The sequence below is a fragment of the Gossypium hirsutum genome, chromosome D03 (assembly GCF_007990345.1).
Source record: "Gossypium hirsutum isolate 1008001.06 chromosome D03, Gossypium_hirsutum_v2.1, whole genome shotgun sequence".
In the NCBI taxonomy this organism is placed as follows: domain Eukaryota; kingdom Viridiplantae; phylum Streptophyta; class Magnoliopsida; order Malvales; family Malvaceae; genus Gossypium; species Gossypium hirsutum.
The window spans coordinates 47217499-47235734 of record NC_053439.1 but is presented as its reverse complement, the minus strand read 5'-3'; the positions used below and the strand labels follow the sequence as shown (position 1 = coordinate 47235734).

The 18236-nt window shown below is 30.4% G+C and overlaps 1 protein-coding gene across 1 annotated transcript; it reads right to left on the bottom strand.

Moving 5' to 3' along the window:
- Positions 1–16860: 16860 nt before the first annotated feature.
- On the bottom strand, positions 16861–17913 carry LOC107950170 (cyclin-dependent protein kinase inhibitor SMR3). The gene is made up of 2 exons (XM_016884958.2): positions 17539–17913; positions 16861–17436 (listed from the first exon to the last, which is right to left on the bottom strand). Exon 2 carries the CDS (start codon positions 17417–17419, stop codon positions 16955–16957), a length of 465 nt encoding a protein of 154 aa, XP_016740447.1. The 5' UTR covers positions 17420–17436; positions 17539–17913; the 3' UTR covers positions 16861–16954.
- Positions 17914–18236: the final 323 nt, after the last annotated feature.

Genomic DNA, 18236 nt, shown 5'->3' with positions numbered 1-18236 from the left:
TAGTAATATTGTAACGTAAAATCCTTCCTTACATTTTAAATATTATGTTAATGAAAACCAAATATTACTTTATAAAATTTTTAAAAAGGGATTATTTCATTATAAAAGAGTCAAACTCAAAATTTTATTGCACATATGATTCACGCCTTACTTTTTATCTTTATTTGTGTGCGTGTCCGCGATGTGCATTAGCACCTTGTTTTTCAACTTTTTTTTAATTTAAAGATTTGATTTTTTTTATAAATTAAATATTTCTTTAAAGGAAAAGTATTTCATATATTATGAATAAGGTTTAAAATTTTCACAAGTTGGAATTCACGAGAGTTAAGTGAGATAACAATGGTTTCTCTTGCATTAATAAGTGGTTGAGGATTTAATTTTCGCCCTGAATATGAAGTAACTTTAAAATTTATGGTCAGCATCAATCCCGTTAATGGACCTACATAATGCAAATGATTAGTTATTGGACTCGTTGTCAATGTAGGAGAACGTGAATTTAAGTGTGTTGAAACGTTTTATTATTATTCTACTTATAGATTAGGAAGAGACTATGAATAATTATTTACTCTTTGATTTTCGAAAACAATGAAAGTTTACCATGGTTAATGGTGTTTTTAGGTTAGTTTTTCAAAAAATGAAAAGATTTCATTGGACTATGAAACATGTCAACTTTATTAATATTTTAAAATCATAATATTAAATTATATGCAACATGACTTTTTAAAAAATATCAGGTAGAAAATATCTACCTATAATAAGAAGAATTAACAAGTGGCATACAGTTACTTCCAGAACAAGCGTCGAGGTTGGAAAACATGAGATCACGTGTAAAAATATCTATATAAAACTATCTGAACCCAAACATAAATGTCAAATTTTGTTATTAGTCCCTATACTATTTATAATCTGTAGACTTTTTAAATTTTATAATTTGACATAGTTTAATTTAATAAATCTAACGACTGTGATTAAAATTGAAATTTCAATTTTTAAAAAAGATAATAAAACTAAAATTGATTAAATTAAAGTAAAGGGACTAAATACATAGGTTGTGTATAGTAGAAAGACTTGTAAGAAAATTGGATCAAAAATAGAAGAGATAAATTAGAGTTTGATGGGTAAACGAAGTTGACTTCACCTTGATTGCAGTACATTGAATTTAAGAGATTACACCGACACGTTTTCCAGTAAACTTTTTATTATTTTTTAAACATCGGAACGTCGATGTTGAAATATTTTACATTCTCAAATACAAAAATGTTGTGAAGTATTATATGTATTAGGTTGCGTATTTAACTGTTATTCCAGTTAGTAAATGATGTGCGCAGGTATATTATATTTTTAAGGGAAGAATTCGGTATTCATAAATTAAAAAAATTTATTTTTATAATTTATAAAATTGACATAAAAATATTATTATAGGTTAAGAGTTCAAGTTTTGTGCAATGATTTGGCGTAAATTTTAAGATGTGATTGATATGGCATTTTTTTATTGTTTGAAAATTTGGAAAATCTCAAAATAAATGTGGCGAAAAAATGCAGAAATCAAAGTGGCTGAACCTTTGTATGGATTGATAGTTTGGTACAAGCAGAGAGGGTTGCTTAAACCACCCATTATCAAAACAACTCAATGCTATGATTCAAGATGTAAGGGCGTGCTTTGGACTTTAGGAGGGTTGTCCACACTGGCATCAAATCAGCCCTGGAACTCCATATCTGTTTATCATCATTATCTAATCCACCATTCTTAGTTTCGATTTTCAATAGGTTCCATTAGGACTGTGTGGCTCCTGCTCGCAGCTCCTCCTCCCACCACAAGGAAATGACCGAGCAACGGAACACCGATCGTGTTATCACTCTGCATCAACATTATCCCTTGAGCATAACGGAAAGGACCAAACTTTTTGACCTCTTCTCGTCGTAGTTCTTTTAGACAGTTCCGAGGGCTTCCAAGTGTAATGCTATTGTCACAACATTCATGCAACTATTTGTACCATTTTGTTCACATAGATGGTATGTATAACATCAAGTTTAGACAATAACACATGAATATTAGTTCTATGCTCTAAGGGCACCCTTTTTTCAGAAAATTAAGATAATAATATCTAGTGAAACCACTAGCTGAACGTCATTCAAAAATGGAATCTATGACATTTTCAATCAAATATGTCCTCCATATGATATCTGATCCATGAGCAGTAATGGTCAGTGTGTTGCTGACACTAGCAGGACATGCACAAAAAGCCATGCAGGCACCAATTGTTTTTTGCTGCAATTATTGAGTGCTGCTGGTGTTTTCTTAACAGTTGAAGACCTCAATGTGAAGCAAGAAAACACCAACCACCTCACTCCACCCTCCATTATTATTACAAACCATGATGGGAAAAGCACCCAAGCAGGCTCAACATAACAATTCCTCAATCCCCACAAACTGAAGCTGTAAAAAGTCTTTACTTTTAACTGTTTTTTTTTCTGTCCGAGATACTCGTATATCCGGTAGTCACATCGGGTCCAATGTCGTTTTTTATATCCAGAAAGACTCAAATTCAAGACCTTACTCAACATGGGTTTAACTTACTATAGCAAGCAACCAAAAACCATTGTACTCTTATGGTGTAGCAGAAACGGGGGATTCAAATGCTGCATTTAAAGACTAATTAGCCAACAAAAACAAAGAACTGTTTTAATATGGCACCATTCAATGTTCATTAAGCCATTTCCCACAATCTACAAGAAAAGAAAGAAAAGAAAAGAAAGAAAACCTGTAACAAAGTTTTATGTAGGAGAAAACAAGGAGAAAACAAGTAAAAGAGAAAAAACCAAAAAGGCTACTGAGGCAAAATACAATCATGGGTCATGAGTGATGACTTTGGATATGAAAACTGGAAAGAGAAAGATGAAATGTAGCAATCTAAGCAAAATCTTTTAACCAAAATTTATATATAAGCTTCCATTGAGTCAGTCACTGACCTCAAAGATGAAGAGGCAGTGAGTATAGTATTGGATGATATTGACCCTGAGTGATCATAGTAGCCCAAGTCTCACATTCAGGGGCTGCAATTCCCGGGGGGGGGGGGGGGGGGGCTAACCTTTCTTCCTACAATAAAATCACAATCACAAATATGATTTCAGTACCCTCCAAACAATCACCATCAATTGAACTAATAATATAAAAAAAAGAGAGGAAAGCTTATCATAACAGTACTGCCATTAGAAACAAAAACAATATGACAAACAGGAAGTAGACACATTACGTGATAGAAATTATAAGAAAAAAATAAAAGAGAAAAAGGAATCTGAGAAACAACCCACGAGAGAAGAATCCAAATGAAGTAGAGAGAAGACAAGCATCACCAGTTGAGCCATGTAGTATGATGATGTATCTGACGATGTGCTTTTAATGTTGGATATTCGTGTCTGATTCATCTTCAGTGAAAACAACTAACATGCTGCAAACTTGCCAGTAAACTTGAAATTATTAGGACCCAGAAAAATACCATTGTTAGCCCAAGGTTTTTACTTCTTAGGACCTACAAGAACTGATGTTTTCACTGAATCGTCAGTGTGATGACTCGAAAGGAAAAAAAAAACCCAAATCTTCAATGTTTAATTCTCATAATCTGGTGAACTAATTAGATTATAAAAACCCAGAAATTTTGGTCTTCAAGCCACCTCGAACTATACAGCAGAAAAAATTACTCCTTTTTTTCATTTTCGAAAAGGGATTTGGCATTTGAGTAGGATGATGATTCAGTTGCTGCGAAGTTGTAAGATTTAGTAATTGGATCAAAATAACTTTTTTGTGCATCATAAAGTTAGTTGGGTATAATTGTGGTAGATTCGCTTTGCAGAATTGACAGAATATTTCTTCTTCTTACTAAGAACAACAAAAGGCCTGTTACGATGAGATGTAAGAAAAGAACATGTATTTGCAGTAAATGACAGATCCTGTGACAAGCAGTAATTCTGATCAGACCTCAGAAATATTAATCCAATCCATTCGAATATTTATGGTTTTGAAAATATTTTTATTTTTTTTGGTTTTATATAAAATCTAAAAAATATTTAAAATTGTTAAGGTGGTTATTGCTCTGTTACGGTTTATTTTTTTCATGCGCAAGTTTAAATAAATCCTAAAGTCTTGAAGTATGAACTAGTGTCACGGGACTAGACCTTTTGACTCGCAAACCGTGCGGCCTTAGACGACCCGTTTGCTCCAAACTCGCCTAAGTCAGCCTTTACGCCCAAAAGTGAGGATTCCTTAAAATTCCTCCAAGGCACCAATTTGTATAGCGGAAGCGATTGTGTCAAAAGAAGCTACAAGAGAACAATAGAAAGTCAAAGAAAGAATGCACACAAAGTGTTTGAGTAAATGCTCAAGAATTCTATTACTCTTAAGAATTCAAGTTACAATGGATGATTACAAATGAGGGGAGGCTCTCTATTTATAGTTGAGCTCCCCCTAAACCGACGATCAAGATACATTTACATCGATGGACGAGATTCACTATATCCCTTGATTTTAAGGATTTACAAGATTTGTCATATCAAATCTAATCTAATCTTTATAAGATATGATTCTCTCTATCTTCTAAGATTAGTTACTAAAATTAGCCTAAGTTGCCATGTCTTCATCATCGGGCCAACCAGGCTTCAATCTGACAGGCTTGTCCAATAGCTCTTTGAATCGGGCCAGTTCTCGTGGGTTAAATGTTCCCCATCTAATCGATAGACCTCCATGAGGCGCTTCTTGTGGCATGGTCACGGGCTTTGCACTTTGGCCCGTGACACTAGTATCCAGCAAGAAAGCCTCGACTCAGCAATATTTTTATTAAATTATGACATGTACTTAGGTTAAATCGATTTTTGGTATAATGTGTGAATTTACAAATGATTAGATCATGAAATTGAGTATGTTATAAGATTTGAATCGCTTGAAAATATTGTCATGTTAAGGTTTATTTGAGTATTTACATATGCTAAATGTTGTGAATGGTGGTGCCATGAAATGAGCCTATATATTGAATGGTAATGATGTACGGTATTTGTACGATTATGAATAAAGTAGTTTTGTTTATAATTGAATTTGTTAAGAACACATATTTGGTCAGAAATGTGGTATAAAAATGTGAATTGGCTGATTATTTATTTGCAAGTTGATACCGAATTAGACTTTTTAGAATTAGAGAGTTATGTCGCGATGTCAACTTGAGATTTTGAAACCTTTTTGATTTGGTCCGAATGTAACATGCTGTAGATTAAATCTGATGATTGGGTCAGATATGAAATGTTACATTTTTATAAAATGATAAATATTATTTTCGAATGTATTTTTATTTTTTATTTTGTATAAAATGAAAAAGAAAACATATGACTCAAATTTAAAACATCATAAATTCTATTTTTTCAATTTTACCATCCTAATTAAATACTTATTTAGTATTTATATAAAATTATTATAGAATGATTTTAACTTCAAATAAATATTAATGATTTTTCCTAGATAATAAGTTAAGGCGATGGGCTAAAAATGTCCTTGTACTTGACTTTAGGCTGATATGCCTTTTTCAAAGGCTTAATGCAGGCTAAGTTATGGGCTACTTTCATAGTCAATAAAAAGCCTATTTCTAAGTTCTTCATTAAACCTTAAAACCTCACATTTTCTAAGATATAGTATTGCATGTGTGTCACTAAATATAATTAGAATTAACATAAATTATCATATGGTCAGAATTGTTTTTTTGAAAAATATATATTGTGCTTTTAAGTATCCGGGTCAGTGAGTCATTTCTTTCGTGATTAACTGTTGGCGTCAATCCTAGTCCTACATTACATTTTGTCTCTGTGGACCAAGGAGAAAGGGGGCTCGACGGGAAGAGGATAGTACCATGAGAGAAGCAAGAAGGTCAACCTCTTCCAAATATGCAACATGGATTTTGACAATGGAATGGAGTTGGGCTTTTATGCGGTTTTGAATGAATCATCTTTTCTACGGAGGTAAATCTTTACCCGCTAGACAAGAGGATAGCAAGTTACAAATTTTGTTTCGGTAGGACATGTATTTTTTATTACTATGAAATTCATAAACGAAGTATTTAATCATGGCATTACCATTTAGTTCCATTCTTGACATTTTTGGGCCCTAGGCAAAACAATAAAATGGGGGTTTAGATTCCTTAAAAATTGGTAAAAAAATTGACTTTTAAAAGTTAAAAATAAAAATTTGGGCCCCTTAAAAACTAGAAAACAATATTTTGGACCCTTTTTAGCCTTGGTCCTTGGGCGGCCGCACCTCCAGACAACCCCCGGGGCCGGGCCTGTTACCAATATCCTATCTGTAGTGACGAATCTTGTATGTGTTCTTAAGAAAAGAAAAGAAAATTATCGAGGTCTTAACAGGCCGTGAAAACACATAAGAACTCTTGAATGGAACTAAAAATTGATCTCACTAAATTTCAAACATGAAAAATATGAAATTGGTCTAAAGAGTCTTAATAAAATTGGGTGCATAAATGGGATAATTTAGATATACTTAGTATTTGAACTAAATATTAATATTAATAATAGTAAGAAGACTAAATTATAACAAATCATAGGAATACAATTTAAAATTATACATGAACTTTAATTTAATGTCCAATTTGATATATGGACTTTGATTTGGTGCAATTATATACATAAAATTTTGATTATGGTTCAAATATATACACGAAACTTTAATTTTATTCAATCATATACATTTAAAGAAATAGATATATCAATTTATTTTTATATTGGATAAATATAATTATTTGTGTTTGCAATATATAAACATAATATAATGTTATATCAATAATTAATGTTAATAATTTATTAGAATTGGATTAAATCAAAATTTCATGTATAAAATATATAAAATCAAAATTCATGTATAAAATTATACATTTAACCAAAGTTTATATATAATTTTGAGATTTATCACTAAATTATATGCAGAGACCAAAACCATAATTTTACTAAAAAAAGAAAAATAGAACATATGACATAGATGCTAACTAGAATCTACTATGTATAAGCTATAAGTATGGTTGTTAGAACCAACATGAATTGATTGAATTCAAAATTAAATAATTGGTAATATATAATTTGAATTACTTATAATTTTTTTTGAACTGATAAAAAATAAAAAAAAAATTGAACATTTTTCATTATGATTTGGTTGATTTTTATTTGAATATTTGTACATATATATTTTTTAATTTTTGAAAATTTAAATTATTTATGTATTTTGAATAATTTTTTATTATGATTTACATTGAACTGTTAAATTTAACAAATTCAATTGAAAATTTAATCGATTTGATTTTTGATTCCACCCTTACAACATTTATCTCAAATCATAAATAAAGAAAAATAGAAAAATATTTAAACCCCTTGAAGTTTGTTTGAAAAATACCAACTCACTCATAAATATTAAATTTAGATTTAATATATCATTTGGTATTTAAGATTATTAATTTTTTTAACATGGTATTTATGTTATTCTTTTGTCTAATCTAGTATTTATATTTAACAAAATTTATATATTTTAATACCCTTAAATAATAGTGTTAACTTTTTAAAATTTAATTTGGGTTTTAAGGTTGATTTGATGAAATTTAATTGGTAATATTATTATATTTGAATTTTCCATGATTCTATTAATATAATAAATTTAATATTTATTGTGAATTTGTTTAATTTTGCATTTAATTTGTCAAATTCATTATCATGAATGTGATTTAATTCAGGTCTTAATGTTGATTTAATGAAAGTTAGTTACTAATTAATATTATTAGTTAATTATGAATTTTTATCAAATCAGTTTTAAAACGCAAATTATACAGTAAAAAGTTAACATCATTACTTTAGATACTAAAATAAATAACTTTTATATTAGAAAAAATTGTCAAACTCTGTTGCACTTCGAAACTCTATACTGATTGGACTAAAAAAAATCTTATTTTCATTCATGGTAACCCCTTAAAAATCTTACTGTTCCTACCTAGCCAAACATATAGTTCTGACACGGTTAAGACACCAGTGTCGAAAAGTGGACACAGACGAACACGAACGACTGGAGAGCATATGGAGAAGAAGCCGTCGTCTTTTGAAGATGAAAAGAGAAGTTGTCATTGCAACGGCTGAAAGAATCAGATAGTTTACCAAAAAAGAAAATGATTAAGATATTAATGTTATTCATTAAAAGATGGGAGGGTTTTTTTTTATTTAGTTCTTTAGTTGATTGAATTTGGATCATTAGAACCCCTGATTGGTTAAGGGTATTCACAGCCCTAGATGTAGTTTGAGTTTAAGTCGCGCTAATCACGTTTGTTGTTCGAGCTTTACCTTATTATTATAATTAAATTTTTTTTGAGAAATTAGGTTTTATGTTGACCCAAATCCTTATATTTAAATAAAAATAACAATTTTTAGATTAAATAACATAATTTTTTACTACACTAAATGGATTGACAAACCACCTTCTTTATTAATTGAATTATTTCAAGCCATAACAAATGTTATCCTACTACATCAATTGGGTTAGTTCAAGCAAGAGTAAATGCACTACATTAATTGGATTAATTTAACCAATATCAAATGTTACATCACAATATCAATTGGATTATAATAAAATGATTGTGAATAAATTAAATTAAATTATTACCTCACTATATTAAATGGAATCTTATATCAATTAGATTTACAGTACATCGAACGGGACTCAAGTAGAATAAATTCTAAATCCGTTTATGAATTTATTCATTTGTAATGTTCATAGTGTGACTTACCTCAATACTAATTAAGTACGGATAATGCGTGCGTGACTCGTATACTTTAATGTATTGATAGCTTGAGTTCAATTGGTAGGAGAGCCGAAAATTGATACGTTGGGTATATGATTTCTATATGACATAGCTTCACTTACAATAGTGTAATTCATAGCCCAATAAAGGTAAATGATATCCTCTCATTGACATTACATAATAGATGAAAAGTAAGGTGGTCATAGGTCATTTGTCCTAAAATGAATGATTTAATTACTATTTGTTAGTAATTGACTTTTCATGAAGGAAGATGTAATGGTTACCTTGAGATAAAATAGGATCATATTGGGAGAATGAATTTTATCTCAAAGAGATTAAGAATTTCTTATGAAGGTAATAAACATACGACAAACACTTGATATAGTAACTTTTGTAATGGTATATAATGGGTGAGCTCAATCAAGGTACTTTAGTGAAATAATTCCATGACTAAATAATGTTGTAATTAATAGACGAAAAGCCAGAACTTAATTACAAATCATTTGAATCCTATTTATATATGTCAAATAATCAATCCCTCCGCTATCTCAATATAACCTTGATGGTTTGCATTAATCTATAATATGAAGATATGAAATGACGAACTAGAGAAATAGATCGAATGTATCACTATCCGCAATGAATGTCTTTTCTCGCTATAAATGAGAGATGACTTGAGAATTAAATTAATTTTTTTGAATTACTATTTAATTATTTTGTAATTAAAGAATTGAAGTGAAGTTATCATAATTTAATGAGAACAAATTCATTAAATTGATTTACTTATATATTCTTGTATGTAAACTCGACATAATTTTAATGCAAATAAATTTGGGTTGAAAAAATAGTTTAATTTGTTTTATTAATTAATAGAGATTAAGGGCTAGATCAAACATACACCAATATATATATGTTAATATTTTGTCAAAATATAGTTAAGTTATTTTTCTCAAAATAAATTTATATTTTGATAAAGTTTGTCTTCCATTTCTAGTTCTTGAGAGTTTCATTAAAATTTTTATTGATTTGTCAATAGAGTACACATTCTAGAAAACTAATGTCAAGATTAATGGAGAAAGCCAAGTGGTTGAAAGTTAAGATCAACAAAATTCGTCTAATTCAAAAACACATGTATAATTTGAATAATAAATTTATTAATATAAAAATCACAACTGATTGGTTTTAAAGAAAAAAATTGAAATTTTGGCTGTGCTTACTTTTATTGTTTTCAAATTCATTTTTCCAACACCTTAATAGTTTCGTTGCAATGCACGTAGACCGATCGAATGATGACTGTGATATGGCTCTGGGGCCAACCCAAGTGGTTAGCTTTGTGCCTAATAGTTTAGCCTAATAAGGCACCCTCTTGTTTGTCTTTTTAATTTTATAATGAAGTCTATTTGATGAAATTGTAGAGTTGGAAATGTTGTTTTTGACAGAAACTGCAGAGAAAATCCTGGTGTGTTGTGTCTTATTGAAACTAAAGTTGATTCTGGCCAAGGAGTTTAAGTTTGAAGCTTCCTTTGAAGTGGCAGCTAATGACATGAGGGGAGGATTGATATTGTTTTGGCATCCTACTATGATCAATTTACAGGTGTTGTCTGGAACATACCAAATTATCCATTGCCGAGTTTTGGATGGAAGTACAGTTTTGATGGTCTCTTTTGCTTATGTACAACCGTTAGTTATTATAGAAGATCAGTTCTGGATGGACTTACAGAATTTTGAAACACAAAACATTCTCCAACGAATTATTATGGGAGATTTTAAGGACTTTGCTTCTCTTGATGAACGTGAGGGCGGTGTTGGTAATGGTGTTGAACGCATGATACAGTTCAAAGAGAGATGGAGTATGTGCAATCTGATGGATCGGGTGCTTCTGACCTAGCAAGCTTTAACTATATTTCCTGAATCAATAGTATTTAATTTTGTGATAATCATGTTGGTTTAAAAATTAATTTTGTTGCACACCGAAAAATTAAATATTTTTTAAAAATCAAGTAATTGTGTTATTTATAACAATAAACCATAATCAAATTAAAAAAATATACTTTGAATTAGGTGGTCTAAAACGTTCCTCGGCTATCGACGGACATGACTTTTTTTTACTAATATTCAATTTTAATTTATTTAGAGAGTAGGTTCTGATTTCACAATACGACCATATTCAATGAAATATTATTTTATCTTAAAAGATTAAAAACCAAAAAGATCACAAATTCTCTCAAAATATAATATTTATTTGAGGAAATAGATTACACTAAGATATTTACAAAATATCAACGCTTAAGTGGTGTGCTCTTAATCTAATCAATGGTCTCTTATATAGTGAGAAAAATACAAGAATCTCAACTCAACAACAATGGTTAAATAAATAATATTATTTTAATAAAGAAAACATAGGGTTTACATGGGGCAGCGACACTAGGGTAGATGCCCCTTGCTACTCAAATGAGATTTCAATTCTCTTGGGTATTAATTAGTCTTATAATTAATTTATATAATTTTATCAACTCAATAATTATTTTTCCATTTCAAAAAATATTAATTAATTAATTTAAAGTAAATTTAATTAATTCCATAATTAAATTATTTTTAATTCAATTCCAATTCAATTAAAGTCATTGGTAATGAGCATAATCCACATATTTTTATTATTTATTTAAATTATTTTTTATATGAATTTGACCTAATTTAATACTTAATCAATTATTTTTTTCTAGGTATATTATTGTTCAATATGTAAAAAAGTGCATGAATATATAAATTGCACGAAAAATTTGACACGATAATTCAAATTGACACATAATATTTATAGACTTTAAAATGATTTTTTTATTATTTCTATTAAAACTTTCTTTTGAAGCTGGTCTCTTTTTATGTTAGGGTATTATTATTATTATTATTATTATTATTATTATTATTAAGTTAGAAAGTTGAGAGGGTGGCGCTACAGCCAACCTTAGGTTATATTACATTTGGGGGGGGGGGGTGCATATGTGCAAAACCATAAAACTATTGTTGCTTCTATTTTTATTTTCTTTGAATAAAAATTCCTCCTTCTATTTATTTCTTTTATTCTTCTTTAATTTTATGTAGTTTTATCTAGTGTGAGGTCGATTTTTTATTCGGTGTTTGACTTTGAAGTGTGAGACTTCAAACCATACTTGAAATTATTCACTTTAATATTCCTTATTTCTCCAGTTTAGGATATAGGCTATGTTGGATCGACTTGAATTTTAAAAATGAAAACGAGTATGGTAGTCGCCACCAATCCTTTAATTTTGATGAGGTGTGATCAGGCCACCTCGAAAAATGGTTGTTTTTGATAAACGATTTGATTTTATCAAAACAACGATTTTGGTCCACGAAATTCAGAAAACGGGTTCGGGAGTCGATTACGTACGAGGAAGGATTAGCACCCTCGTAACCCTCAAAATTGATACCTAGTTGATTAATTAATGCCATAATGTTGAAAATTGAAGATTTTGAAGAGATTTAAAGTATGATCTTTTATTAAAATGTTAAAAATCTTCAAGAAAGAGACATATTTTACGTTAATCGAGAAAGAGAATTACGTCCCGTAAGTTAGGACACAATGTCTAAAATTTTCGATACGAGAATGAATGCCGAAAAATTTACTTATTTGAGAGATATTCGATTATCTCGGGTTTAGAAAAGAAATCATGTCCCGTAAGTTAGAACATGATCTTTTGTTAAATCCCGAGATCGTAAAAAAATTGTTTGAAAAGATCCGTATATTTAGATTTATCGGGAGAATCAAAATCCCGTAAGTTGGGATACGACTTTTCCGAACCTCAAAATACGAATTGAAACAAATTGCGATATATCGAGTGAAATAAACCACGAAGTCGTAAAAATGCGAAAATAGATCATTTTGTTGGTATGCATGACAAAACAATAATAAATACAAACATGAATAGCACGAGTGCAAGTAAATGAAAGATAAATACAGAGACGAATTAATTAATGTAAGATAAATAGTAAATAAACGAGTCAAATTAAAATGCTTTTGAAATAAAATAGGCATAAAAAGGTAGACATTATGCGAAACAACGAAACAATAAAGGAAATATAAAATATATGCATGTGTATATAAAAATAAGAAGAATATATGGATATATATTTATTTTAAAATTATGAAATAGAAATATATGTAAGTATGTATATATATACATATATATGTATGTATGTAAATTAAAATATGTACATATGTATATGGATGTATACAAGATTTATGAAATATAGAAGAATATATAAAAGTATGTGTACATGTGTGTGTATTTATGACAATAAAAAAATATTTGTATATACATATATTATAAAATGTATGCATGTATTTATATATTTTAAAATTATGAAATATATATGAAAGAAACATATGTATGTATATATATTTTAAAATTACGAAATATGGAAAATATATATAAGTATGTACTTGTATATCTATATGTATATAAATTAAAATATGTAGATATAGATATAGGTATGTGTATGTATAAAAAATAAAAAATAAAAATATATTTACAATAACCTTAAAAATATACGTATATATATTAGAAAAATGTATGCGTATATGTATATATATAACAAAATTTTAGAATAAAAAGGTATAAACGAGATAAGGATAATAATATTAATAATAAATAATAATGATGCAATATAATAATATTAATAATGTTAAAATAATTAATTTAACCGAAAAAATAACTAAAATAGCATATTGAGGATTAAATTGAAAACACACATGGTTTTAGGGTCGAAATTAAAAATGAAAAGCACAAAAAGGACTAAATCACAACGCGCGTGAAAGAAAGAGGACCAAAAAGGGAAATATTCCCTCGCTGATCAAACGGCGTCGTTCTAGTGAGGCGCGTGTGCATGGTCTGGGGACCAAATTAAAACAGAAGAAAAATTCTGTAGCCAAAATTGCAAATATATGAAAAATGCATTGAAAGCGACACAAAAGCGGAGGGGCCAATTGCGCAAATATCCCCACAAGCGAAAACACCCGGATACTCTGGTGGGTCGGTCGACGCGCGGGTCCTAGGGGTGAAATGACATCGTTTTGGGCGTTTAAGGCCAGCCTCAAAACGACGTCGTTTTGAGGACCTATATAAGTCAAAAAAATCTAAAAAAAAAACTCATTTTCAATAATTTTTCAAAAAAAAAACAAAACACCACTCCCTTTTTCTCTGAAATGGCCTGAAGGTCCGGCCGTGGCTCCAGTTGGTTGCCGCCGCATTGGCTGCCGGTCGCCGGCGACGGCGCCGCCGTACACGGTTGCCGGAAAATTCAAACGGTAAGTTTTTTTTGTATATTTGCTAAATATATATGTGTATATATATAGTTTTTGAAATAAAACAAAATTATAAAAATATTTCGAAAACTAAAAAAATAACCTTTGCATGTTCAGATTTCCTTTTTCGATCTACTTTGCCTTTTTTGTTTTTGCTTGGATCTTTGTTCTTGTATTCAAAAAAAAAAAGAGGAACCTTTATAATCGGTTCAAATGGCTCTTTTATAGCCATCTTTTTACATGTTATTTTATTTTATTTTGCTTGCTGTCATTTGTTTCTCTGATTTTGCAGGTACTTGATGGGCGTGGCGATGGGTGATGTGACAATGGCGGTGGGTCGGTGGCAAGTGGGGTGTGCCACTTGCGCTGATGGAGGCGGCTCTGGGCTAGCTAGGGTTTCTTGAAACCCTAGTTTTTTAATGGGTTTTGGGCCTAGTTGGGCTATTTTGGGCCTGGGTTTGGGTTTTAATTGTAATGGGCCCGGGTCAAAATGGGCTTGCAACAAGCTCGATTATCTTACAAATCCGTGATAACATTGAGTCAAAAAGAATTTATTGATTCGATGTTGTGCAGCGTACAGTTAGAAAAATCGATACGATAAAAAATTGTTGTAACCAGTCTATCAAAGAACAAATTGACGTGGTTAATTGAGTGAGTAGTTAGATCCATCAAGGGGAATACCAATCAAGTTTAAATGACCACATGATTGAGGTTGTGGATTCGAGCTAAATCATGGGTGCATATTTCAAGGTTATTCTTTTGTTTGGTAAGGGTTATCTATCGAGCGTTCCACAGTTAATTTACACACAAAAGGGTTGGAAGTTTAAGGTGTCTTCGATCAATATAACCGATTTATCGACTAGAGGAAAAAAATTCATTGTCTGAGATCAGTTTGAAGTCTAAGCCTAAATTGAGCTTGAAATTAGAGCGTTGTTTTATCGGTTTATTTAGTTTTAATTTCATTTTACTATTTTTCCTTCATTTTTATCTTTATTTATTTTCCTAAATTGAGCACGAGTCATGCGCACGACCGCTGCCTACAACACATTTTGGTTATAAGAAAATGTAGATTTAAATATCCAGTCCCTGTGGGATCGACCCTACTCCCTATACTCAAATTTAATTTCAGTTTTAGGTGTAAGAATTTTATTTTTGGTGGATTCGGCACCCCTCAGTCATGATGACTTTCCCATACTAGAATTCATGAGTAAATAAATTTAATTAACTTGTTCACTAAGACCGTGGCGACTAATTAATTTAATTTCTATTTCGAACTTTAGTTATTTAATTATAATCGATTAAATAATAATTCGAAGACATTAATTTAATCTCTAAGTTATCTCTTTTGTATAGCAAGAAAGCACATTCATTGCAGACAGTGATACATGTGATCTATTTTTCTGATTCGTCGTTTTCATTCATTCAGTTATTCATTATATCAATTCAATTGCAAACCATTCAAAGTTGTATCGAGCTAGTGAAAGTAATGATTAAACATATATAATTAAGACTCAAAAATTATAATTAAGTTTCGACTCTATGTTTATTAATTACAACATTATTTAGTCATTGAATCATTTTACTAAAATACGAATATTCTTAATTTTTTAAGTTAAATCCAATCATTTAATATAATTTTATTTTGTGTCATGATAATCCTTATATATTCTTTCATGTAAAAAAACAATTATTAGCTCTAAAAAAAACGGTGTGGAGGAGATTCACCCACTTAGCTGTCCATTCGAGATTGCATGAAATTGGTCAATGAGAGTTGAGTGATGGAAATAAGACGCTTACATAGAGAGAGGAACCAATGTGTTGACCATTTGGCTAACTTGACGTAGGAGTTCGCTTATCTGCACTGTTGGACAACTTAATGTCATTGCTGCTTCAGGATGCTACTGGCAAAAAGAAATGCTAAATTAAACTAGTTTGCTTTGCTTTTCTTCATTTTATATAAAAAATTATTTAATAAATAAAATTCAGAGATATTTATAAAATTTTCTTTAAATCTGAGGAAATAAATAGAGCTGTTTAAAATCATAAAAGAGAAACTATTTTACACTACGCTCGACGGTGTCTAAAATATAAGAAAAAACAAACAAAGATGGCCAACGTAATTAATAGGTGTAGTGGAAATAACAAGAGTGAGGTGTACTTTGCAAAAGGGCAGATGTTAGGGGGGCAAAAAGTATCTTTAATTTATTATGGATAGCATCTGGCTCTGCTCTCTACTATTTACTGTCATCATCATTTGTGTAAGCTGTGAGGGTTGGAATATCCCACTTTGGTTTTCTCACCCAACTGGGTAAATCCAACCCACTATCTGAACATGAATGTCTGCTTCCCTTGGGAAAGTCAATGGCAGTCTCCCCCATTTTCTTATCACCATTTACAAAGTCAATGCATTCCATTCATATACTTTGACAGGAAACAACCCTAAGGCTGTTGAATCTTCCTGTATTCCATATAATTATACGTAGCTCTAATTAAATTTAAAATCAAACCTCAAAAAGTTCATCTTTTAGCTAGGTTAAGAGTGCAGCCAAAAGAAAAAGAAAGTAAAGAACCCAATGCTAAAATCCATGATGATTATCACTCACTTTGTACTTGCTTTGATCCATTTTGCAAAGTCTTTATATGGTTTTAGATCTGATAGAAACACCAAATAAAAAACACATCAATGAAACTGAACATAGATGTGATGGTCTTGGATGATGAAAACAAATAACATAATTAAAATTCTTCAAATAAATACATGATACATATATAGTTATATTTGTATGTATATATGTATATATATATCATATCATTTGAAGTCACTTCCTTGTCTGACTTTCTTAATCTTGTTCCCTAGATCTGCAATAAGAGCTGGAGGGAACAAAGACTCGATCTCTTTCGTCAAATCAAGTAGGATTCTCCTGCGAAGCGATTTTCGTTTTGCTGGTGACGATATAATGGGGAGGGATTTTGGTTTCCTTGGTGCAGGTGGGCACTTGAGGATGGTGGCGGCTGGGATTTTATGGTCGAACGAAGTAGGAGTCTTGAACCCATCGTTGTCGTTTTCATCTTGATCATCATTAGCAGCAGCAACCACCTCAGATTCAGATGTACCCATCATCACCAACTTGCTCTTCTCTTCTTCTTCTTCTTGTTTAACATTAGTTGCAGTTCCACAATCTTCATTGAATTCTAGAGGAGGCCTAACCAAGAAACTGAGTTCCATGGTAGTTGAGACACCCATGAATGGAACTGGTTTTAATTTTGAGTACATGGAAGTCCAAAATCAACCTAGGATATGAAGAAATGATGAAGACAAAGAATTTAAAGATTAGAGAGAGGGATCAAATTATGAAAATTGCAAGCAAATGAAGGAAAAGACAGTACAAGTACCAGCAGGAAAAAAAAGCCTAGAAAAACAAAGAGAAGAAGCTTGGTATTTGATATATAGGAAACGAAAATGCCAGAGGGTTTTTCTTTTTTTTAATTCATCACATCACCATCTTCCTTGATTGTTCTCTGAATTTCTTTTTCTATCTTGGATTTTAGTTTGGAATTTAGCTGCGAAATGAGAAAGAGAAGGCAAAGATGAGAGACAGAGAAAAGGCTTTGACAACCCACTTTGGCGTAGGATCCAATGCAACCATATATATAAACAAAAGAACCCACACACAAATCTTTCTTGCTTTCACTCAATCTTATAACAAGTCTCTTTCTATAGCTTAACCTCCCCCCCCCCCCACTCTTAGTCCTATTATATTCTACTTTAATTTATCAAAATTTAGTTTTCTATTTTTATATCGTGAATCTAAAGTAATAACATTGTTAATTGTTATCGTCAAAATGATGTGTATTTTTTAATTGTTAATAGACCACACAATAAATCATATACGGATTACAAGATAAATATTGTCAAATCTATTGTCATTGTTCATCTTTACCTTTTGTTCCGCTTTTCTATAGATGTTAAAATTTAAATGCTATTATCACATTCATTACTATTGGATTCGTACATAATAAGCTGCCCCACTATATCTTATTTAACATTTATAAGTTATTTTTAATAATTTTAATTTTAATTTGACATATAA

Bases quoted from the DNA above. Each gene is read 5' to 3' on its own strand.
- LOC107950170 (XM_016884958.2), bottom strand. From the start codon at position 17,419: ATGTACTCAAAATTAAAACCAGTTCCATTCATGGGTGTCTCAACTACC.